The sequence below is a fragment of the Plasmodium brasilianum genome, chromosome 7 (assembly GCF_023973825.1).
Source record: "Plasmodium brasilianum strain Bolivian I chromosome 7, whole genome shotgun sequence".
NCBI lineage: Eukaryota > Apicomplexa > Aconoidasida > Haemosporida > Plasmodiidae > Plasmodium > Plasmodium brasilianum.
Genome location: NC_090120.1, coordinates 1025252 through 1050054, shown reverse-complemented (window position 1 = coordinate 1050054; position 24803 = coordinate 1025252). Strand labels below are relative to the sequence as shown.

Sequence of the window (24803 nt, the reverse complement as noted above, 5' to 3'; positions counted from 1 at the left end):
TATTTGCTTGTCGTTGTATTTTTATTGCATCTTACATCGTTTTTTTCCACCATCCTAAACTTTCTTCCACCATCCTAAACTTCCACCATCCCATCCCATCCTAAATTCCATCCACCATCCTAAACTTCCATCCACCATCCTAAACTTCCATCCACCATCCTAAACTTCCATCCACCATCCTAAACTTCCATCCACCATCCTAAACTTCCATCCACCATCCTAAACTTCCATCCACCATCCTAAACTTCCATCCACCATCCTAAACTTCCATCCACCATCCTAAACTTCCACCATCCTAAACTTTCTTCCACCATCCTAAACTTCCATCCACCATCCTAATTTTCCATCCACCATCCTAAACTTCCATCCACCATCCTAAACTTCCATCCACCATCCTAAACTTCCATCCACCATCCTAAACTTCCATCCACCATCCTAAACTTCCATCCACCATCCTAAACTTCCATCCACCATCCTAAACTTCCATCCACCATATCATAATTCTTTTCTTTTTTCCACTTTAAAGAAAAATATAAAAAAGAGGTAACGTGAAAAAAAGGCCCCATCTGACGTAACCAAATCCATACGTGCTTTTCATACAGAGCGATCTCTTATAAATGGATGAAGCAAAGTCGAAAAAAACAGATGAGCAAAAATGTAGTGTTGAATACAGTAATTCGAATATAAGAAATAACGAAATGGAGGTGAACATAAACCATGGGAACAATAAAGGAATAGGAAAGAAAATTAATAAAGACAAAAGAATGGTTTTTATAGGAAACTCAAACTGTGATATAGATGAAGACATACATTTTTCTGTTGAAACAGTAAGGAGTGATACAAATAAAGGCAATGGAAAAAAGGTAAACGAGCATTCGAATCTTGCTGGTAATATGCCATTTGCAAAATGGGAAGGATATGAAAATTTTACTAACGATAAAAGTCCAACGAATGATACACGTTTGCAGCATTCACGGTGTAACAGCAGGAGTGGAAATCCCAATAGAAACAGACCCATTTTTGATAAATATATCTTGAGTGCGGATAACAATTTGAATGCTAACAGTGCAAGGACCAACAATAACTATGCACCGGATGAAGGACGTTTACTAATGAGTTCTATGAATATTAGTGAAAATAACTCCATAGCAAATTATATCTATCCTGACAATATTTCAAATGATTTAATTAGCTTCGGGATGGTAGGAAGTGAAAATCATAATAATAACATTTACAATTATAACCATAACATGAAGCAGCGCAGGGAAGAGGGGGTTGACGGTCTCTTCAACAACATTAGTCATGATATCAAGAATTATAAACCCAGTCACTATACGCATGGAAATCTTATCTATGGTAAAATTATGCATGGTAAGCCTATGAATGGTAAGTTTATACATAGTAGTTGTAATAATGACAACCTGAACAACAGCAGTCATGATAGCGCTTACAACGATAGCGGTCATAGTGGTAATAATTATTTATCCCTTAAAAACTGTGAAATTAAGAGTACTCCTTCTTCAAAAAATAGTAAAAGTGAGTGTGACAACATGAAACATGGTAGTTACGTTGATAGACAACCTGTTCCTACATCCTTAAGGAATTACATGTTATCTCCTAAAAAGAGTAATATAAAAACAATTTCAATCATACATGAAAAAACGAATAATATAAGTAAGAAAAGCTACCTTAATAATGTTATATCTACTAAACAAAATAAGAATATTACAAAGGAAATGGCTATAAATTTTGATAACAGTAATTATAATTTTATTTCTAATTCCAATTCTAATTCTCCTTATGGAAGCACTGATAAATATTTGAAGGGGACACAAATCAGTCTCTCAGACTATTGTATCAAGGGAAGGAATGTAAATGATAAAAATAATAGAAGCAGCACAAATATTGTGAATGATGATGTTAGCGGTAAAGATGTAAATTCTTCTCAATGGGAAAGCATCTCAAGGGGGGAGGTCCGGAAAGCCGAGGTTAGCCCTATTAGCCCGATTAGGGGCATCATGAATAGCAGTGATAATATAGAAAACATCAGCAACATGCGCAATATGGAAAACTGTGGAAATAGTTGTATTCCTAGGGGGAACGTCTTTTCAAAACTTAGCGAAGGTGATCCGTTTAGCAAGACATGCAGTTCGATGCATGAGATAAATGGATCTACTAATATGCAAAAAGATAATTATACCATTGATATAAAGCAGACAGATAATAAACGAATGGCACTTGAAAGGAAGGGAGCATATACATTAATCACAGGAGGTACCAACATGCATACGAATCAGCGGTTACATGGCAATTATAGTTCATCAGATTCAAGGATAGGAAAATGCAAGATACGGTACTATAACAAAAGTGGAGAGCAATTTTTGCAGAAAAATTACCAGAAAAACTGCGTAATGAAGAGTGTACCAAGAGATGACCTTTTTTTTGTGCATGCAGAAGGGAAAAAGGGGACAAGTAAAAGTAGTGCTCTAAATATAATGATGATGAAGTCTAGTAACAGTGGTTATAACAGCGATTTGATTAGCGGTTTTAACAGCCGATGTGATAACAGTCATAACAATTGCAATAACAGCTGCAACACTCATGGAAATGGTAGTGAGACTTATTACGAGAAAGAGAACGGTAGAAAAGGTGCTAATGAGTGTTATGAGGACGAGGATAAAGAGACTAACATAAGACGCCTAGATGAGTTGAACAACTTTTTCAAATTAAACAACGAGTACGAAAATTCTCCTACTGTGAGCAGCAGTAAAAATAATAGCTACAGTAATAATAATAATTGTAGTAACAACTGCAATCGGAATGATAACTGGAATCAGCATGGAAATTACAACAAACATGGAAACTGTAACAGGCATTGTATTCACCATTGCAAATGCAATAGTAATGCTAATCGCGATAAATACTGTAGCAGTGTGAACGGAACCAAGACAGTGTACGCAGAAGAAGAGGGAGGGGGAAAAAAACAAATTGAGATGAAAAGCCAAATAAATTATTTTGAAAAAAGGGGGAGCATTAATTACAGTGGTCTGTTGACATCAATGGTATCATCTATATTAACACAACAGAATGAAAGAAAAATTAAAGATAACAGTTGTTTAAATTATTCATGGAAAAGAAATGAGTATGATTATACTTTGTTACATCATAAGATAGATTCGGAAAATATGAAAAAAAATGAGCATGTTTATCTTTTTTCAAATAAAATAATAGAAGGAATAAATAAAAAAACATCTAGTGAAAATATATTAATAGTAACTCTAACATTAATGATCTGTATATCTGTATTATGTAACTATGACCATGGTGCGATACCAGTTACTTTAGAGGAAATACAAAAAGATTTTCCTTTAAGTTATATTGAACAGTCATTACTTGGAAGTTTAGTATATTTCGGTTTAATAATAGGAACAATAATAGCTAGTGTTTTATTTGAGTTATTGTCAGCAAAATTGTTAGTTACTATTAGTATAATCTTATTATCTATATCTTTATATATATTTAGTCATGCTAATTGTGTTCTATTTATGTATATTTCAAGATTTGTAAATGGACTATGTCAAGCTATACCTGTTGTATATATACCAGTTTGGGTCGACGAGTTCTCACCAGATAAAAAGGCTACACAGTGGATGTCCTATATTCAGTTGGCATCTATTGGAGGCACTGTATTTGGATATTTTTTAGGAGGAATTTTATCAAATAATTATAATTGTTATAATAAAAACGATTCAGTATTTTCTAGTGTATCTTTTTTTACTAATTGGAGATCACCTTTTTTGATCCAGTCATTTTTACTCCTACCCTTATTCTTTATTATAATTTTTATTCCGTCTGATATTATTAACATAAGTGCAAGTAAGACGGATTCAGGAAGCTCAAGCGGGGAAGCATGCGAAGAAGATATAGGGGAGTACGTTGGCAGATGCACAAGCGGTTACGCAGGTGCACTCACTGAAGAGTACGTTGATGGCTACACTCAGCGCTATGACAAATGTAATATGGATGCTTCAAAAGCACGGGAGGGGGAAGCCTATGAAACAAAGTGGTGCACGAAAAAGAATATCAAAAGCATAAGTGAAGAACAAAAGGATGTGAGGCAAAACGGATTATCATATGAAAAAAAAAATAATGCAGTGCGTAAAAATTTTAATAGATCAGCTACGTATATTATGGAAAAGAAAACAAATGTTTTAAAGAAAACTTTTAAAGAAGTAAAAAAATTATTAAATAATAGATTATATATAATCATAACCTTAGGTATGAGTAATTTATATTTCGTTGTGACTGGTATACAATTCTGGATAACTGAATATATGTCAGTAGTATTATTAACAGAGAAAATGAAAATTGTTACAGTATCTACTTTATGCTTTTTAACATCTCCTACATCCGGAGTTTGGTTTGGTGGATTCATATGTGATTTATTTGGAGGATATAAAAATACAAATTATTTTAAAACAATTAAAGTAGCTACTGCTTTTGCTATTTCTGCTTGTATTTTCGGTATACTATCGGCTCATTTGTCCAATTTTATTTTCTTCTCTATTTGCTTGTGGCTCTGCCTTTTTAGCGGTTCCGCCTTGGTACCTGTTGCCGTCGGTAGGGACAATTATAGTGTGCCGTACATGAAAAGAGCCATATATATATATATATATATATGTGCGCTGCGTGCAACATGCATAGCGAGCATAAAAAATGATGCGCATTATTTCCGGTGGACGTACCTGTCCCTATGCACTTCGTCCCCATACATATTTTACCACCTTGTATTTTATCACCATCTATTTTGATGCTGTACTTTTAATTTTTTTTTTCCACTTTCCCTTTTCTTGGTCTTTGAAGGCATGCTCTTATCATGTGTTAACAATCATCAGAAGAGTTTATCATCTGCCGTTTCGCAAGTAATATATAACGTCTTTGGTTGGTTTTCAGCCCCCTTATTATCTGGAATTATTATGGACATAATGCACAAATACACAAACGATAACAGGCTAGCTTTAAAGTACGCACACAAATACACAGTAAAAAAGGGAAAAAAAAAGTCTTCATACCTTTCTACTTGCATATACCTGAATTTATACATAAAATAAGTAAACATTTTAGCACAGTAGAACGAGTGTATAGCTGCGTCTCTATACGTGCAGTGATAAGTATATGCATATATATATGTATGTATGTACGTATACGCATTTTCATCTTTAAAGGTAAGAGCTATATTTTTCGATTTTTTCTTTACGCAGGGCTGGTTTTACCATGATTTTATACTCGAGTTTTATAGGTTTCCTTTTGCTTTTGTATGCAAATTTTTTGGTAACAAGGAGAGAAAAAAAAGAAAGAAAAAAAAAGAAAAAAAAAAAAAGAAAAAAAAAAAAAAAAAAAAAAAAAAAAAAAAAAAAAAAAAAAAAAAAAAAAAAAAAGAAAAAAAAAAAAAGAAAAAAAACGTAGGATGTAAAAAGATATGTCTATAAATGCTTAATCCTCCCTTTTACAATTCTTATTTTATCCTTTTATAGCATGTCATATTGCATTTTATATCATTACATATATTTTTTTTCATTTCTGTCAATGTATTTTTTAGGACTTTTCTGACAAAAAAGAAAATGAAGAATTTCTGGAATTAGAGGAACCGCTTACGTAATAATTTAGGTTTTATTTTGTCGGAACAAACAATTTTTATTAGCGTGAAAAATTAAAGAACATATGAAGTATGTGTTTATTTGACTGTTTGATTGTTTAATTGTTTGATCGTTTGATCGTTTGATTGTTTAATTGTTTGATCGTTTGATCGTTTGATTGTTTAATTGTTTAATCGTTTGAATATATATATATATATATATATATATTTTTTCTCTCATTCTCCGCTTTTATTTTTTTGATATTTTTTAATATTCAGTTGTTTTATATGCCAGTACAAAATCTTTTTTATTCCATTATTTAATTAGTGTTTGGTCGATTATATCAACGACATTTTATTGTTAAATATTTGTCTTTATTTTTTAAAGTAAGCATAGTAAGCGTGTATAAAACGTACGTACCGACGTACACACGTACATAAATACCCATATACATACATACATACATACACACATACATACACACATACATACAAACATACACTTTTTTGTATGGGCATCCATGTAATGCTAATGCAATGTTATATGTAAGTTTTACGCATTTTCCAACTTTTCTCTTTTTCTCTTTTCTCTTTTCTCTTTTTCACTTATCCTCTTTTCCACTTCCTCCCTTTTTCATATTAGAATTTTGCATATATTCCTATTTATATTTTTTCATTTGCAATTCATCAAAAATTCATGATTGTTCTTTCTAAAACGAAGATACCACAGCGCAATAAATAAATATATATATATATTATATGTGTATATGAAATACGAAAAATTAAAATTTTAAAAAATATCCTTTTTTTTCTTTTTCTTTCTCTTTTCTTTTTTATTCTTCCCTGATAAGTGTAATAATTAATATGTTAAAATTTTATTTTAAAAATAATTCCAGTTTTTTAAACTTCAAATAACGTCTCTTATGTTTTTTTTCATTTTTTTTTCTGAATGTTCATAAATTATTATATAACAATTTGTGGTGTAAAAAAATACTAAAAATTGATTTCAAAAGAGGAGTAATATGTATAAGAAAAAAAAAAAAAAAGGAAATTATAATAAAACAATAAATAATAAAATAATTTATAATAAAACAATAAATAATAAAATAATTTATAGTAAAATAATTTATAGTAAAATAATTTATAGTAAAATAATTTATAGTAAAATAATTTATAGTAAAATAATTTATAGTAAAATAATTTATAATAATATAATTTATAGTAAAATAATTTATAGTAAAATAATTAATAATAAGATAATTTATAACAAAATAGTTCAAAATAAAATAATTTATAATAAAACAGTAAATAAATAGATGAATAAATAAATAATAATAAATTACGAGTAGATGGACATACTACTTTAAATTTATCATAGACAAGCAAACTAATACTTCTCCTATGGATGTTTCTTCTGTGCTTTTGTTGTTGCTACTTACATTTACATTTGAGATAGTTTCAATTTCTTCTGCATTGTTTGAAGATTCGTCCTGTTTATTAAGGTCTACATTATTCGTGAATTTTTGTTTTTCAAAATTATTTATATTTTTTATATTTTGATAAGGCTCATAAAAATTTCTTCTATCTTTTTTATAAATAATTTCCCCTTTTTCTGTTATTTTTTTTTTTAGATTTTTTCTTCTTGGTTCATAATTAAATACTTCTTTTTCTTCTTCTTCATTAATTAAAGTTATTAAAGCAGAAAGAGCATGGTTTTTATCAATATCCTTTTTGTTTGGAATTTTTGATAAAAATAATGGATGTAATTCCCAGTCGTCATTATCATTATTGTTTTCACTTATAGGCATCATTTTTTTTTTTTTTTTTTTTATATAAATAAATAAATATATATATATATATATATATATATATATATATATATATATATGGTTTAAAATAATTTAACGAGTCATCTTTTTCTAAAGAGAAACTCGTAAACTTTCAAAAAAAAGTTAATATCGATTTATATCTCATATTATTTACCAAAATTGAATAAATATATATATTACCGCTGGCTGCATTTGTTTCTATCTTTGCTAATTTTTGCTCTTCATTATTATATATATATACATATATATTTACTACTTTCTCACGTTTGTTATTATATTACTATTATTGTGGCGATAAATTTTTTCACAATTTGTAGTTGCTCATATTATAGAGCTCTATAAATATTAATAATATTATAATTCTCTTTTTGTTCGTTTATCTTATGCCATGGTACATACATGTATATATATATTTATAATTATATAATGTATAATGTCGCTTTTTACTATAATAATCCTTATACTTGTTTTTAATTAATTTTAAAGTAAATAGCCATTTTTTTTTTTTAAAGGAAAAACATATATTATAACGTTTTACGGTAAATTTTTTTTTTTTTTTTAAATGTTAAAATTTGTTCACGCTTTTTTTTTTTTTTTTTTTTTCATTCAACAGTAAATAATACTAATTGTGACTACTTCAGAATAAGTTTTGATTATATATGAATTTTCTTTTATAAGATATATTAACTTTTATTTTTAGTTTAATAAAAATACAGTTCTTACAAAACGTTTTTTTGTAGGATTTTTTTTTTTTTTTTTTTTACGTATGTTCTCTGTCTCATTCTTTTCAGTTTTGTTTTAAAAAAATGGTTAAGCTGTATTATATTCATATATCTATATCTATCTATCTATATATATATATAATGTATATAAATAAACACGCATAATTGTACATTTGTGTGTGTTTTATTATGTATATATATAAATTAATATTTTTATTGTACTCTGTTGAGCACTTATATTAATCGTTTTATATATAGTTGAAGGTTTCGATTGTTAAGCAACCATCCCTCTTTTGAAAAGTTTTATTCTTTATTTATAGAGAACATAATAAGAGGGAAAAACGTTGGAAGAAGGTCATATATATATGTAACATCCTTTATTTTCAAGAATGTATAGTGTAACTTGTTGTTTATAAAAAGATAGCGATATTTTAAGAAACTTTTTTCTTATTTCGTGTTTTCGTAGCAACATTACACATGTGCATAGTACCTATTGTTTACACCTTATTTTAATTTAAAAAAAGGGAAAATATCGTTAACTGACAAAAAGTTATTTATATTTTTTATTTTGTTTTTCAAAACAAATAAGCGAGTATGCTTAAATACGCACAAACACATAAGCGTACATACATACAAGTGCATATCTGCACGGATATAGTCAAACGTATGTGTGCATGCATGTATATAATGGGTTTGTGTATATATATATATATATATATATATATATATATATATATATATTATATATATATATATGTTTATATATTTGTACATATTCCATTTGGCACATATGAGAAAAAGCATTAAACTCCTTATGCACAAAATATTTTTCTGTTTAATTAAAAATTCTGAGCAGGCAAGAAAAAAAAAATTGTGCGCATTCCGAATTAGCCACTTTGGCTTTTTCTTTTTTTTTTCAAATTTTTTCTGCAAAGTTACAGTTATTCCTTTCAATTATTTTAGAAATATCATCAATCAAAGGTTTTGCTATTGAAAGACATTTCTGTAGAACAAGTTTTGTTTGTTCATTTGATCCTAACTGGAGCCTTTCAGTTAAAACTTCTCTGGATGGTGATAGCTTGAGTGCTAACTTAACAATATTGCGTGTCATATAACCATGATAACTTTTTAATACTTCATCATATGCGTCCATTGCACATGCACTTAATTTGGAAGAGTAATTTGTAATATAACATTTTTCCAAGAAAATTACAATGAACTCTATAGTTCTTTTCATCCATAAAAAGTTTATTATTCCATTATTTAAATCACGTTTTAATTTATGTATACTTTGATACTTTTTTAAATTATAAGAATACATCATTGAAACGTATTTTGTTTCATTTGGAAAATTTTCAATGGCTTTTTGAACTTTTAAAGACGAATTTTTCAAGTCTTTTATTAACATGTCAGCTATAAAGCCATCTCCAAATATTTTCTTATATATCGGATAAATTGTATTGCATAAATCACATAATTTAAGTACTACAATTTCGTTTCCTTCCCTACATTCCAAAGACTTCTTTTCTATGTCTCTTATGAATGCAATACCTCCTACTACTTCAATCATTTTAGTTGATGTAAGGTGGAAGCCGAGCACCTTAAGCAAAAAAGGGAAAAAATGGAAAAATAATAAAATAAAAACGTGAAAAAATCAAAAAAAATCAAAAAAAATCAAAGCAAAATTAAGCAAAACAAAGTAAAACAAAACAGAACAAACAAAAAGTGTACAAAATTAACAGATGAACCTTCTAATTTAGCAATACACACTTAATGAACAAAAAAATTTTATTGCCAAAAGGTGTTAACATAGTCATAAATTACCCATGAAGTACTACATAAATAATGCATGAAAAGTTTTGCCCTAGACAGTGCATTTTAAATATTAACAAAAGAAAAAATAGAAGTTCCAAATATAACAAAAATAAGACTAGTATAAAATGAAATTTTTTTATTTTTTTTTTTAAAACTCAAATATTGCAACCTTCTCAAAATTTTGTGCTACAAAAAATTAGCCTTTAACGTCATGGTTATACTAATTATAAAAAAACAAAAAAAAAAATATATATACGCATATACACATTTATATACGCAAATATATTTGTAAAATTACGTCTTTTCTTTTTGCTTAATTTACAGCACCACACTTATTGAACTTACAAACGCACGAAGGAATTTGTTGGGATGTTGAAAAATGCATATTCAAACATCCGCAGTAAAGAAAAAAAAAAAAAAAAAAAAAAAAAAAAAAAAAAAAAAAAAAAAAAAAAAAAAAAAATAAAATAAAATAAAATAAAACAAAACAAAACAAAACAAAATAATTGCTCTTCTTAAATGCACATTACAAAAACAAAAAAAGTTTCACCAAATGGTAAAGTGCGGAATAGCATACTTTTAAGCTTGCATTCATTTTCTCAATGAATAAAAAGAGCAGAAGAATAAATACAAAATTAGTCGAAATTTTTTTTAACAGTATATATTTTTTAAAAATTTCCATCCTAAAACTTTTTTATATATAAAATATTTTTCTAATTCTGTAAAATTTTTACCATATTGTATTTTTTCTCTTTTTCATCATTTCATTTTTAAGATTTACACCTTTTAATTTTTACCTTTTTGTTGACACTATATTTTTTTAATATAAAAATATGATAAAGGAAATAAATATATATACGCATATATATGTACATATAACAATCCTTTATGTAGTATTTGTTCGATATATTTTTTTTTTATTAGTATCCTCATTTGTGAATTAGAGGAAAGTAAAAAAAAAAAGATAGAAAAGAAAATAATAAAAATAGGCTACGTCACGTTCTCTATGCAGCAGTATATTTACCATACTTTTGTTATATATTCATTTTTTTTTAAAACACAATATATATAATAAGCGAATGTTATACGAGTTCATATAAAATGTCAGAGTGTACATAATTACAACAAATTTGGTAGATAATATTGAGAAAGCTACCTGCATAACTGCACATGAACCATGTTGTTCATACATTAGTCAGTGTACCCACATATATATATATATATATACGTATATATGCATATGTGTGTATATAGGCGCATTTTTCTGACAAATAGCGAATTGCTGTAATTTTTGATTTTTCATATTTTCTCATATCAACTTGAAATAATGATATTTAAAAGTGTTAAAAATTTATCAAACAAAGTTTGTGATGTTTTAGTTTCTTTTGGAGTGCGTCAAAATAAAACAACGTTTATATCTCACCCAGGTATACATAATAAGAAAAAAAAACAAAGGAAATAAAAATGTAAAAAGAAGAGGAGGAGAAGGAAGAAAAAAAATACATATATATGAACATGGTCTTTAAAAATGTACTCTTGGGCTATATTCAGTACATTTTTATGAGAAATAAAATTTTAAAACAGTTAAAAAATGACAAAGTTAGACGAACATTTTAATTGATGAACGAATGTTATATGTTCAGTAGCTATCACTTTTTCATTATTTTACTGTGCTATGAATTTTTCATTTTTCCCTTATTCTATCTCTATAAACTTTCCTTTCATTTTTCACATTAACCTGTCGCTATAATATTTCCTTTCACTTTTCGTTTCCCCGTCTTTTCTTTTTTCTAAAGGTGTTATGGCGGTATCACAGCTGCTTGAAATGAAGCTAATAACAAGACCAAGAGCCATATTAACCCAGGAGAATGTAAACGCTATGGTTGAATTCGACTACGAGCTAGCGAAAAAGGCACAAATAGCCGTTGACAACAATTTGCCGATTAATTTTTTCGATTTGGAGTATATAGACAGAGCTGAATATTTGGAACTACTACTTGAAGAGAAAAAAATTTTAGAAAAGGCAAGAGAAGAAGTGTTAAAAAGAGAAAAGGGTAACTACGCAACCCCAGAAATACTTAAAAAATATAAAAGGGTCGAAGTACCAAGGAAATGGAGGCAAGAATTAGAAATCGACGAGAAATTATTAAAGGAACAGCCAGGCCTAAAGGAAAATATAGAATTACAAAATATTATGCACAATTATATTCAAAATAAGTTCAAAAATAAAAATGTTGATGGGGGTCCAAAGAAGCACATAAAAAATTGAGCCATATGAACATATACACATATATACATATACACACACATATACATATATATATATATATATGTACATGTGTGCGTATTAATTCATTTGATTTATTATTCCCAGGTGTACAATTTTTAAACACCTAACATTATCAGCAAATCTATATAATTTTTTTATATTTCATGCAAATCTTTTCTGAAAAACAATAACGTGCTTTATCCTCACTGCAAATATATTTTGCTCCATTTAGTCTTTTTCTGTTATCATTTTTTTCGTGCACATTTTCTTCTATGCGCGGGCATACACATGTATACGTACATACATATATGTATATATATATATATGGATAACCAATGCGTGTTTTTTTTTCGTTTAAAAATTGAGAAAAATAGTGATAAAAAGTTGTATAACTTTAATTAATTTAAAAAAATATATATTAAAAATAAAAGTATAAAATGTAAGATAAGTAATAAAAAAAGAAAAAATGGCAGTAAATAGAAGGAATATCCAAAATTGTACTCAGTCTTAAAGTACGGTAAAAAAATGGCGCACATAATTAGGGAGCAGGGAATTTAAAAGGTTCCAACAATTTACGCACAAAATTGATTAATATATATATATATATAAGAAATGTAAATATGTTCATAGAAGCATATATATAATTTTTTTTTTTTTTTTTCTACTTATGTAAACTGATGTTAGCTCAGAAAATGGCGAAACGTGTATTACATTACAAAAAAAAATTATTTTTTTATTTCGTGCACATGCTGCTAAATATATTATTTTTATTTCATGTACATGCTGCTAAATATTTTTATTTCCTTAAATGTACGTGCTCTTAACCCACGTGAAAAGCTTACGCAGCTATAATGTGCGTATGCACAATGGGGAGGAAATATTTTTATACATAAATATTTATCAGGCTAAACAAAAGCTGTCTTATTCAAAATGCGCAATTTTTTTTTTTTTTTTTGTTTCTCTTTTCTGTCTTCTACAATATTTTTAGCATATTCAAGGGGATTTTGCAAGTATTTACTTGAATAAATTATTTTGTCATATTCCTTCAGTACATCTTCTTTTGTTTCTATGTTATGTTTAATATATTTTTTTTTTTTTTTCGGATTATTTGTTGCTACACTTTTCATATCAGCCTCAATTTCTAAATTGTTAAAGTGTTCCTTAAACTTCTTGCTATTACTTGGTGTATTTATAAAAGAAAGATCCTTATTATTCCTTTTTTTGGCCGATGCTAACACTGTTTCATTAGCTTTAATAAACGCCTTATTTTTTACTAATTTTTCTAAAAGATTATTCTTTTTCAATTTAAAATTCAGCTTTTTTATTTTCTTTCTGTTAGCTGTTTTTCTTTTCTTTTCCTGAATATTTTCCTTTTCTTTTTTATATTTCTCTAGGTCTTCATTATGCTCTAAATGCTGATTATAAATTCGCATAAATTTTTCAGCAGCACTGTTTTTCTCAATGCAGCTATCCTCAAATCCTACCTCATCTACACCTCTTTCCTTTTTTAGCTCTTTTGTTTTTTCTTTAGCAGCTAGTTTTTTCGTCTCACAGTATGGATTACTAATTCGATATTTTTTCCTTTCCCTTGTTATTTTCATCATCCTAGTAACTTCTCAACCGGATAACGTTGACAAATTCCTGTGTTTGGTTCCTCTGTTATCCGTACCTGATCTATTCACTATATTGTATGCACATTAATACAAACATATACATGCCCGTACATATACATATATATATATATATAAAAACTTTGCTTCTTTTTTTTTTTTAACTTATAGTACTAGGTATTTTTAATTATACGAAATGTAGAATGCAACTATAAAGCTTATCTACACTTATAGTGGTTTATACCTTTTCTTTTTTTTTTTTTTTTTTTTTTAATCTAGCTCATTAATATAATCATAATAAAAATAATAGCAAAAAGTTGACAATATTAAAAAGATACAAAAAAAAATAAAATAAAAATGAAAATATAATAAACAAAAAAATAAAATAAAATAATATAAAATAAAATAATATAATATAAAATAAATGCACAATTTTAGCAGTTAAAATAACAAAAAAAGATACACTATTTTAACAGTTATGTATACAAAAAATAAAGATGCACTTTTTTAAAATTTTAAAAAAGGTATATTTATACAGGTATTATATACTAACCGGAACAAATAACATATAATTAGTAAGTTTGAAAATTTGATAGAAACAATATATTTTTTTAAATGTGATAGCATAGTGCGTGAACAAAAGGAATTATCATTTCATAGAATGAGTAAAACAAACAAACGTGAATGATAGCTTCTTTTAAATGTATACAAAAATAAAATGCAATAAAATAGGAAATAACGTGGAATAATAAAAAAAAAAAAAAAAAAAAAGGATGATAAAGTAATGAAAAATAAAAAAGTACACTGGATGAAAACAATATGATAAATAAAATAAACGGATAAATATATATATGTATATATAGATATATGCATATATATATCTTGAGGAAAGCGCTTTGGGAGCGAAAAAAATTACAGCCATGAGCTGGGCAAAGAATTTTCAATTTTTACAGGATCGTTACTGACTGGGTCAAAAAATTCTAGCTGATACAATTCTAAGCATAGGTTCGTACAGTTATTTCCAGTTTTCTTCTTTTCGAAATTGCGTTCGTCATAACTGTGCGTTTCGTAATTGTGTGTATCGTATTTTTGTTGCTCACCCGCCTGGTCGCTTTTTTCATGTATAAAATAGCTATTAATTTTGTTCGGTTTTGCTGTGCTGTTTGCTGTGCTGTTCGCTGTGCTGTTTACCAAGTATGACAAATCTTCATTCGGTATAGTGAAAGCATCCATGGGGGATTCACATGTACTTAGGATATGTTCCTTATATTTATTATCTCCATTTATTGCCCATTTATTTGTGCTCTTTTCATTAGTGCATTCGGCATATCTGTCGTCAAAAATGCTCAAGGAAGTGGTAAGAGGAGATAAGGATGTATACAGAGAAGAACAGTTGTCCTTTCCTTTTGCCATTCGTTCCACTCTTAAGATATGCTCGTTAATTATATCTCTCTTAAAGGTCGTCCTATCAAATATGTTATCGTTTATTATTGGTGTTTTTAATTCGCTAAATAGGTGCCTAATCAAATCGGGCCTAGGGTTATCTAAAAGAACAAAATCAATCAAATAAATATCAGCAAATTTTTGAAGATATAAACTTAAGTCATCTCCCTTTTTTAATAATAAATCTTTCCTCTTTTCTATATAAGTTTTATAATTTTCCATCTTATAAATTAATGAAATGGGTATAGAATCTTCTGTCATTTCTTTATCAAAGGTAAAAAAATTGCCTTCATTAAAAAAAAGAGATAATGGAAAATTTATTCTTCCGTCCTTTGACATGTATAAATTAGGAAAATTTAAATCGTTAATGTTGTTCAGAATGTTCGATTTATTTTTTCTTATATCAGCTGAGAGGCAACTATCATTGCACTCTTTCGTATTATGAGGAATTTTTCCCCGTTCGGGCAGCTGTACACCTGGAACGCTGCTTAAGTAGATCCCCCTAATCTTATCATATCCCCTATTAACACAGTTACCGTTATCGTAGTTACTATTGTCGTATGCACCATAACCATACCTATCTTTATCATTCCTATCTTTATCATAGCTATCTTTATCATAGCTATCTTTATCATAGTTACCATTATCGCTATTAACTCCTCCAGCAGGACTTGAGATACTATCATTTTTGAGAAGGGAGGTAAAAAAGCAGTTAAGACTTTTTATAGGGGGGCCTTTTTTTAAAAATGCCGATATATAATGGCAATCGTTATTATTGCTGTGGTTGTTACTAAATTGTTTACTCCGTCTGAACATTTGACCGGAGTTGTATTTTTCTTTCTTTCCTTGTTGCATCATCTGAGGATTCATCTTATTTTTTAATTTCTCAATTTTATGATCAATTAAATGATCATAATAACATGTGGAATATGTATTATCATCAAAAAAGTTATAAAAAGGGAAAATTCCACTTGCCTCTTTTTGTGCTTCCAACGAACTGATGTCTAATAACAATTCCTTTTTTCGATTTACGTTTTCTTCTTTATTTCTTTTTACATCATCAACCGTATTCTGAGCATATTCACCCTTGTGTAGGCTTCTATTACCTGCACAATTGTGTATAACTTCTGGAAAAAAAGATATTTGTTTATTTTTAACAAAAACGAATGGATCATTTATTAAACATCTATATTTCCGTATTAATTTATTTTCATTAATCATTTCAATAAATTTTTTATAAATATAATAATCTCGACAACATATTACTAATCCACTCATATATATGGGTAACTTATAGGGGAAATAATATATATCAGAATTGATACCATATTGTAACACAGAGTCAATGTAATATTTTTCTAGTAATGTGTTGTAAGGTTCTCCCTTGCTGCGAAAGTTTTCATTCAAGTTGAATTTTATGTCATTGTATAAATATAATGGATTGTTCGTAAACAGAAATGCATTTTTTTCAGCTTTACTTAAATTTTTTAATGCGTTAAGCACATGTATGTTAATGTAACCATTTTTGCCTAAAAATTGGTCTCGTTTTGTGGGTTTTATTTGTTGGAACTGAGCTTTTGGGTATACTTCCGAATGTACTTCCGACTGTACTTCCGATTGTACTTCCGACTGTACTTCCGACTGTACTTCCGACTGTACTTCCGACTGCACTTCCGACTGAAGTTGCGCTTTTTTGCTTTTTTTTTTTCTTGTTAAAGTCCAGTTTACAGGCTTGTTGATGACAAAAAATTTATCGTCCAACGTTCTGTAAATTAGTCTAATTTCCTTATTGAATTTTTTCATTAGAAAATTTGCAGAAGGATATGCCTCTTCCAAAACAGAACATTAAATGTGCAATGCGCTTTTATATGAAACTATGGGAAAAAAAAAGGGTATCCTTAATTTTATTCATTTTTCTTTTTTTTTTTATTCATTTTTCTTTTTTTTTTTATTCATTTTTCTTTTTTTTTTTATGTAATTTTTTTTTTTTTTTCATCTAAAAAAAAGCAATAATTCTGCATCAATTACGGGTCATAAAACTAGCAGTTTATTATATTATATAACGTGTTATATAGTGCATTTTTACAATGTATTTATTTTTCCCGAAGTTTTAATATGACTACAAAAGAAATATTTATTATGAAACAAAGGACTATTTTTTTTCTTTTTTATTTTAATATTAATATTGCATATGCATCTTAAACACCCAAGGTGCCTAAAGATTAATTTATTTAATAAAAAAAAAAATCTAAATGCGCCTTTATAATCTACTCACAAACGAAATATTATATAACACCCTGTTGACATATTTCGACAATCCGCAGAATATTCATAAGTCTTTATTTTTCAACTATACTTTTTTAAGCACGTATCTACAATTATATAAAATTTGACTACATAAAACGAAGTGTTAAATAACTTAATGACATCTTTATTTCCTTAATGTGAACAAGAAAAAATGGGAAAAAAAGAAAAAAAGGAAAAACTAAATATACACTCCACAGGTATTGTCCTCCTTCCTAATACCCTTACATTCCCTTCACCTTTAAAAAAGGAAATATTATTACGTATTTTTATCTTACGAAAACCAGTTTATTATCTTCGCAAGATCATCGACTTAAATCAGATTGACTTTCGATTATTTTACGTTTCCAATCTGCATGTATTATGAATTTATGCATGACTTGTACGCGTTATTATGTTTATATATATATATATATATATATATATATATATATATTTAAGTATACATACGTACACATATTGTGTACACCTCAAAAAAATATACACGAATCAGGTAAAAATTACTAAATCTTTCTGAGTTCTCCATACACATACTTTTTACATATGCCAAAAAAGGAAAAATAAAAAGGCAAAACTACAAAATAAGACTAGCCCATACCATTCTGAGGAACAAAAATATCGATATATACATATTTATACAAATAAAAAAGGAAAAAATAAAGGTAAATTTTTTAAAAAGTCCGCTTTATCATTTAAGTTTTCCTATAGTAACTTGCATTATTTAAAAAGGCCTATATATAAAAAATAGAATTTTTTTTTTTTTTCTGACCTTGCAAGCTAAATTTAGAAATTTTTATTTACTATTTTTTTTTTTTATATGAACAGTTTTTTTTTTTTATTTTATTTTTTTTAATATTTTTTTGGACATGTTGAGAATAATCAAGTTTAATACGCTAATAAATTATGCCATACTCAAAAATAAAAAGATGAAAATATAAATATAAATATAAATATAAATATAAATATATATATATATATATATGCATAATCCCCTTGACAATAATAAATACATTTCTTGTCAAAAAAATAAATATGATTATTTTGATATATAAGTAACATGCTTATTAATAAACAGTATACACAAGTAACTATCACACAATGTAATTCTTCATTATTTTTGTACCTTTCATGTACATAATATACGTATTAATTAATGGCTTACACTTTTGCCCATTACTTGTATTTTCTTAATATCTTTTTACCTTTTTTTTTTTTTAATAAAAAAGCATAAGAAAACCCCTTAAATTATTATAGATAATTCTTTCTTCTTGTTTTCTTTATTTAGCATTTAAGCACATGTTGTCATGCGAATATTTTTATTTTTTCTAGATTCATGTTAATGTATAAGAATTTTATATCCCCTCTTTCCTTCCTTCACTACTTATATGTATATATATATATATATATACACTTTAAATATATATGTATTGTATATGTATCATGTATAGATGTATATATATACAAGTGTTTTTTTTTTTATTAATTATACCCACATATATTGGTATTTATTTCTATTTATATTTTACTATGCACTGTTTAGTGCTACGTCATATACGTAATATACCATTTATGCTATTTCTTTTTTTTTTTTTTAATATTCATTTAGATATTTTTTCTTATTAAATACTTAATTGCAAATTATTTGATGTATTCATGCTCCTATTCTTTGCTAAAATAATATCTATTAATTACGCATACGCATATTTTTACCTACATGTATATATGCACATGTATACAGTACATAAATAAATAGCACATGCATAAATATGTATATGCGTATATATATATATATATATATAATATATATATATATATATATATTATATATATATAATATTTTATTCGTGTAATTGAAACACCACGCATATGTTAAACGCAATTTTTATTAAAGCGCAGTTAACCATATTAAAAAATATATTCCACATTTTTAAATACAGAACGAACTTTTTAAAAAAAATATGTAAACGTGTATACATTTATTTTTTTACAAGTACTGTTTTCAATTTATATTTCCTCTAACGTGCACTGTTTAAGATTATTGAAAAAAAATTTTCAGGTATTTATGCCATTGTCAAATTTAATTAAACGGCAAGTGAACAAATGTATATTATCTTGTTGGCAAATAAACGTGTAGATGAATAAGTGTATAAATGTGCAAGTAAATAAATGAACAAACGTTTGATCTTACAAGCCTACAAATTTATGATTTTCCTTTTTTTTTCAAGAAGCACCGAACATTGTTATTGTTTGAGAATAGATGTAATGTAATAATTTTTTTTTATTTTTCTATATTTTAAAAATAAAAAATAAAAAAAAATAAATAAATAGAAGTTCATTTTTCTATACACATACAATTTTTTTTCTTTTTAATTTTAAATACATTAGTATTATTAAGCAAAACTAGGTAAGTTGTTCACTAATTAGGATTAAGAATATGCGTAAATATAGAAATATATAGATATAGTAAGCAGTTATATATGCGTACGTGTAGATAATATATGTATGCAATATGCCCACAAGGAGCGTGTAATACACAATATTTGTACACACTTGAAAATTTTATAGCATTCACACACATATTATACCTACTTATACACATACACAAGTACATAATTACGTGTATACATACAAACGCATTTACGTACACACGCGTATACCCACGCGTATACTACCACACGGTTAAAGGAGCAGAAGCCGGGACCCCCTCAATCTAAACATTCACACGCGAAAGATGCAAAACATGAAGGTGGATGCGGACGAATCGAAAAATCCATCGTCCGATTGTTTAGTAAAAACAATGTCCGTAATACTACGAGATAATGAATGTGAATATAATTTAGAAGAAAATGAAGCGCAACGAAATAGTGAGAAGGATCCACTGGACAAGCAGGATAATGAGATGATTAACTGTTTGATGCAAAAATTAACGTCGAAGAAATTTTTGGATGATAAGGAAACGAAGAGTTCTTTTTATTTAGTAGATAACGAGAATATGAAAATAAAAAAATTAAAAGAACATGGACATTCAGCATCATTGAATGATGATTTAAGTCCATTACAATACGAAAGAATTAAATACCAACCCAAATTACCTAAAGCGTTGTCATGTGAGTATCAAATTTTGGAAGAAATTCATGGAGATGATTTTATAAATAAAAAGGATTATGAAGATATTAAAAGATTTTTAAAAAATTTACATAATATGCCAATGATAAATGTGAAAGAAACAAATAATTATGAATTATTCAAAGGAGGAAATGTTTTGAAAATAGGTATTATCTTATCTGGTGGACCAGCCCCAGGAGGTCATAATGTTATATCAGGTATATATGATTATGCAAAAAGATATAATGAGCAATCTCAAGTTATAGGTTTTTTAGGAGGTATTGATGGATTATATAGTAAAAATTATGTAACTATAACTGATCCTATGATGGATCGATTTAGGAATTTAGGTGGTTTTAATATGCTCTGGTCAGGTAGAGGAAAAGTAAAGAATAAGGATGATTTGATAGCAATAGAAAATATTGTTCTAAAATTAAAATTAAATGGTTTAGTCATAATTGGAGGAGATGGATCCAACAGTAATGCAGCTTTAATAGCAGAATATTTCAGTGAAAGGAAAGTACCTATATCGATTATAGGAGTACCAAAAACAATTGATGGTGATTTGAAAAGTGAAGCTATTGAAATTAGTTTTGGTTTTGATACAGCAACAAAGACATATTCAGATGTAATAGGAAATTTATGTACAGATGTAAAAACTGGACATAATGTATATCATGTAATTAGAGTAATGGGTAGATCCGCATCACACGTTGTCTTAGAATGTGCATTACAGACGAGACCAAATATCGTTTTAATAGGGGAAGAGGTAGAAAATGAAAAATTATCACTTAAAGATATTGTAAAGAATATTGTTAGTATAATTATAAAAAGAAGATCTTTGAATAAAAATTATGGAGTTATTTTAATACCAGAAGGATTAATAGAATTTGTACCTGAAATGAAAGTATTAATAGGAGAGCTAAATGTTATATTAAAAGAAGGTCCATTTGATGCTTCTAAGTTAAAAAGTTCGAAAGAAGTGTGGGAATTTTTACCTACAATTATTAGAGATCAATTATTGATGGATAGAGAATCCACTGGTTATATTCAAGTAGGAAAAATTGCAACTGAAAGATTGATAATTGTACTAGTAGAATCAGAATTAGCTAAACTGAATGACAAAAACATGAATATACAATTTATGGCTCATTATTTAGGATATGAAGGTAGATGTGCTATACCATCCAATTTTGATTGTAATTATTGTTATGCTTTAGGATACAATGCATCATTATTAATTGATCATAAAAAAACAGGATATATGTCCATAATACAAAATTTAGAAGATTCTTATGACAATTGGATACCTGCTGCTATTCCCTTTTTAAGAATTATGCATGTGAATAAAGATAACACAGGGAAAGAATTCCCAGCAGTTAAGAGATATTTAGTGGATCTAAATAGTCCATTATTTAATGTGTTAAAAGAGGTTAGAAATTTATGGTCTCTTTATGATTTATATAGATCACCAGGTCCTATTCAATTTAATGGACATTTGAGTAATTCACGTTGTTATACGGTTAAGATACCAACCAAAGATTTATTGCTATGCCAGAATTCAGACGATTTACAGTTAATTATTGATTTAACCAATAAAGGTAACAATAATAATAGTGTCAATCTGTTGTATGGAGATGGAAATATTGCTATAGGTGGGAGTACAGATAATACCTGTGCAGTTGTTTCTAGTGCAGATGTAGGGATAGGTATTCAAAAGAAGGATAGCAATAACAGTAATAATGAAAATAGAAGAGGTAGTGGCTCAGGTGACGATATCAGTAGTGGTGCCTATGATGGTAACGTAAGCATGGGTGATATGGAAAAGAAGGAAGAAGGGGAGGAATATCACAAAATGGGGGGAAATATTAATGATATGAATAGAAGTGGTAGTAGTGGTAATAATAATCGAAGTGGTAGTAGTGGTAATAATAATCGAAGTGGTAGTATTAACGAAGGAGCATTTCGCTCGAGCAGTATGAAGAGAGAATCGTATGAATTGTACATTTCGAGTTACAAATCATTAGGTTGCATGTCCGAGTTGCAAACATCAAGACTGTACAACAAATTGGAATTACCAGAATTGTGTTCAGATTTAAAGGCAAAAGTTAGAGCAGGTAAACAATATATATCAAGTGATCCATATACACAAAAACAAATTTTATCCAACTATCCTCATATGTCATATGAAAATAAATTTCAAATACAAGAAATTTTTCATGATAAGTATGCAACTCCAATATCATTTGAAATAAAGATAGGAATAGTATTTTTATCTAGACAAGCACCTGGTGCAATGAATGTGTTATGTGGTCTTTACAAACGTTTGAAATTATTGAAAGGTGTATGTTTTGCATTTTACGGTTTATATGGTTTATTAAATAATAAATATTTAATAATAGATGATGATAATATAGCAAAACATCTAAATCAAGGAGGGTTAGAATTGACAGGAAATTCTCCTGAACATTCTTTATTCGATAAAGAAAACAGAAATAAAGTATGTGAAACAGTAACGAAATTACAATTAAATGGATTAGTTATGCCAGGTTCTAATGTGACTATAACAGAGGCAGCTTTATTATCAGAATATTTTTTAGAAAAGAAAATAAGGACATCTGTTGTTGGTATTCCATTAACAGGTTCTAATAATTTGATTCATGAATTAATAGAAACATGTGTTGGTTTTGATAGTAGTACTAAGGTGTACGCATCACTAATAGGAAATGTATTAACAGATGCAGTGAGTATGCCGAAATATTGGCATTTTATTCGTTTAATGGGTAGATCACCATCACATGAAGTATTAGAATGTGCTTTACAAACTCATCCAAATTTTGTTATAATATCTGAAGAATATGGAGCTGCTGATAAGACATTGTGGAGAGTAGTTCAAGACATTGCAGATGTAGTTTGTGCAAGAGCAGAAATAGGAAAAAATTATGGTACTGTGTTAATTCCGGATGCTCTACTTATGCATTTACCGCATATGAAAATTTTATTATCCGAAATTAGTGATATATTAAATGAAGCTTCTGAAAAAAGACAATTAGTACAAGCAAGAAATGAGTTGGTAAATTTGTCAAATGAACAAGATGGAAAACCATCTGTGTGGGTATCAAAATTAACACCATGGAGTTTAGCTTTAATAAAAACATTCCCACAATTTATTATAAAAGAATTATTACATGTTGATTTAAGATCTATGCGTTTTGAAAAATTAGAAACAGAACAATTATTACTACAAATGGTTAAGGAAGAATTACATCAAAGGAAACAAAAAGGTAAATATCATGGTGTTTTTATGGGTCTTACTCATTTTTTTGGTTATCAAGGTCGTTCTTCTTTACCATCTGAGTTTGATTGTAAATTGGCATATTGCTATGGTCATGCAGCTTCTATAGTTATAGAAAGTGGGTTAACAGGATATATCGTTTCGATAAGAGGTTTATGTGGTAATGTAAAAGATTGGAAATTATTTGCAATTCCATTTATTTCATTAATGAAAATATTACCAAGAGGGCAAGGAAGTAAATATTTGAAAAATGCATCAAAGGGAGATTTACCAGTTATACCTAGTGCTCCTGTAGATCTAAACGGGAAAGCTTATAGAAGCTTGAAAGTAGCTTTGCAAAAATGGCAAATGGAAGATCGCTTTTGTAATCCAGGACCTATACAATTTGAAGGAAACGCATCAAATTATTATAACAGAATTTTATTTGAAGAACAGTATGAATATTTTGAAATGCTTAGATATGTTGAATGTTATGCAAACATTTTAAAGGATACATGTCGTTTTGGAGTATCAGCAGACTATTTAAAAAATGTTTTTGTTCAGTTATGTGGCATGCTTGTGTTAGCTTACAAACCGAACGATATTTTATCCAACATGCCCTACATTGGTAGTATTGAGGATTACTACGACTGGGAAAATCAGACAACGAGAATGAACTGATTAGAAGGGTGATTAAAAATAATTAATATAACGAGCATATTCCTCATTTACCCTATAAAAGAATACTCGTAGTGGAACTTGTGCACAATGGATTAACTTATTTTCGACCCACTTAT

The 24803-nt window shown here is 27.8% G+C and overlaps 7 protein-coding genes across 7 annotated transcripts; 3 read left to right on the top strand and 4 right to left on the bottom strand.

Annotated features, from left to right (window-relative positions):
• Window positions 1–617: 617 nt before the first annotated feature.
• On the top strand, window positions 618–5963 carry MKS88_001946 (major facilitator superfamily domain-containing protein; the record flags this gene model as incomplete). The annotated part of the gene is made up of 5 exons (XM_067214917.1): window positions 618–4620; window positions 4864–5023; window positions 5262–5331; window positions 5600–5655; window positions 5915–5963. 5 exons carry the CDS (start codon window positions 618–620, stop codon window positions 5961–5963), a joined length of 4338 nt encoding a protein of 1445 aa, XP_067074247.1.
• A 1030-nt stretch (window positions 5964–6993) lies between these two features.
• On the bottom strand, window positions 6994–7446 carry MKS88_001945 (uncharacterized protein; the record flags this gene model as incomplete). Its single annotated transcript, XM_067214916.1, has 1 exon — window positions 6994–7446. The coding sequence occupies one exon, from the start codon at window positions 7444–7446 to the stop codon at window positions 6994–6996; it is 453 nt and encodes a 150-aa protein (XP_067074246.1).
• Window positions 7447–9102: 1656 nt separating this feature from the next.
• Window positions 9103–9756, bottom strand: MKS88_001944 (glycolipid transfer protein; the record flags this gene model as incomplete). Its single annotated transcript, XM_067214915.1, has 1 exon — window positions 9103–9756. The coding sequence occupies one exon, from the start codon at window positions 9754–9756 to the stop codon at window positions 9103–9105; it is 654 nt and encodes a 217-aa protein (XP_067074245.1).
• Window positions 9757–11328: 1572 nt separating this feature from the next.
• On the top strand, window positions 11329–12270 carry MKS88_001943 (cytochrome c oxidase subunit ApiCOX30; the record flags this gene model as incomplete). Its single annotated transcript, XM_067214914.1, has 2 exons — window positions 11329–11428; window positions 11798–12270. The coding sequence occupies 2 exons, from the start codon at window positions 11329–11331 to the stop codon at window positions 12268–12270; spliced, it is 573 nt and encodes a 190-aa protein (XP_067074244.1).
• A 905-nt stretch (window positions 12271–13175) lies between these two features.
• MKS88_001942 (uncharacterized protein) lies at window positions 13176–13874 on the bottom strand (the record flags this gene model as incomplete). Its single annotated transcript, XM_067214913.1, has 1 exon — window positions 13176–13874. The coding sequence occupies one exon, from the start codon at window positions 13872–13874 to the stop codon at window positions 13176–13178; it is 699 nt and encodes a 232-aa protein (XP_067074243.1).
• Window positions 13875–14792: 918 nt separating this feature from the next.
• On the bottom strand, window positions 14793–17126 carry MKS88_001941 (uncharacterized protein; the record flags this gene model as incomplete). The annotated part of the gene is made up of 1 exon (XM_067214912.1): window positions 14793–17126. One exon carries the CDS (start codon window positions 17124–17126, stop codon window positions 14793–14795), a length of 2334 nt encoding a protein of 777 aa, XP_067074242.1.
• A 3241-nt stretch (window positions 17127–20367) lies between these two features.
• On the top strand, window positions 20368–24687 carry MKS88_001940 (ATP-dependent 6-phosphofructokinase; the record flags this gene model as incomplete). Its single annotated transcript, XM_067214911.1, has 1 exon — window positions 20368–24687. The coding sequence occupies one exon, from the start codon at window positions 20368–20370 to the stop codon at window positions 24685–24687; it is 4320 nt and encodes a 1439-aa protein (XP_067074241.1).
• Between the last annotated feature and the right edge of the window lie 116 nt (window positions 24688–24803).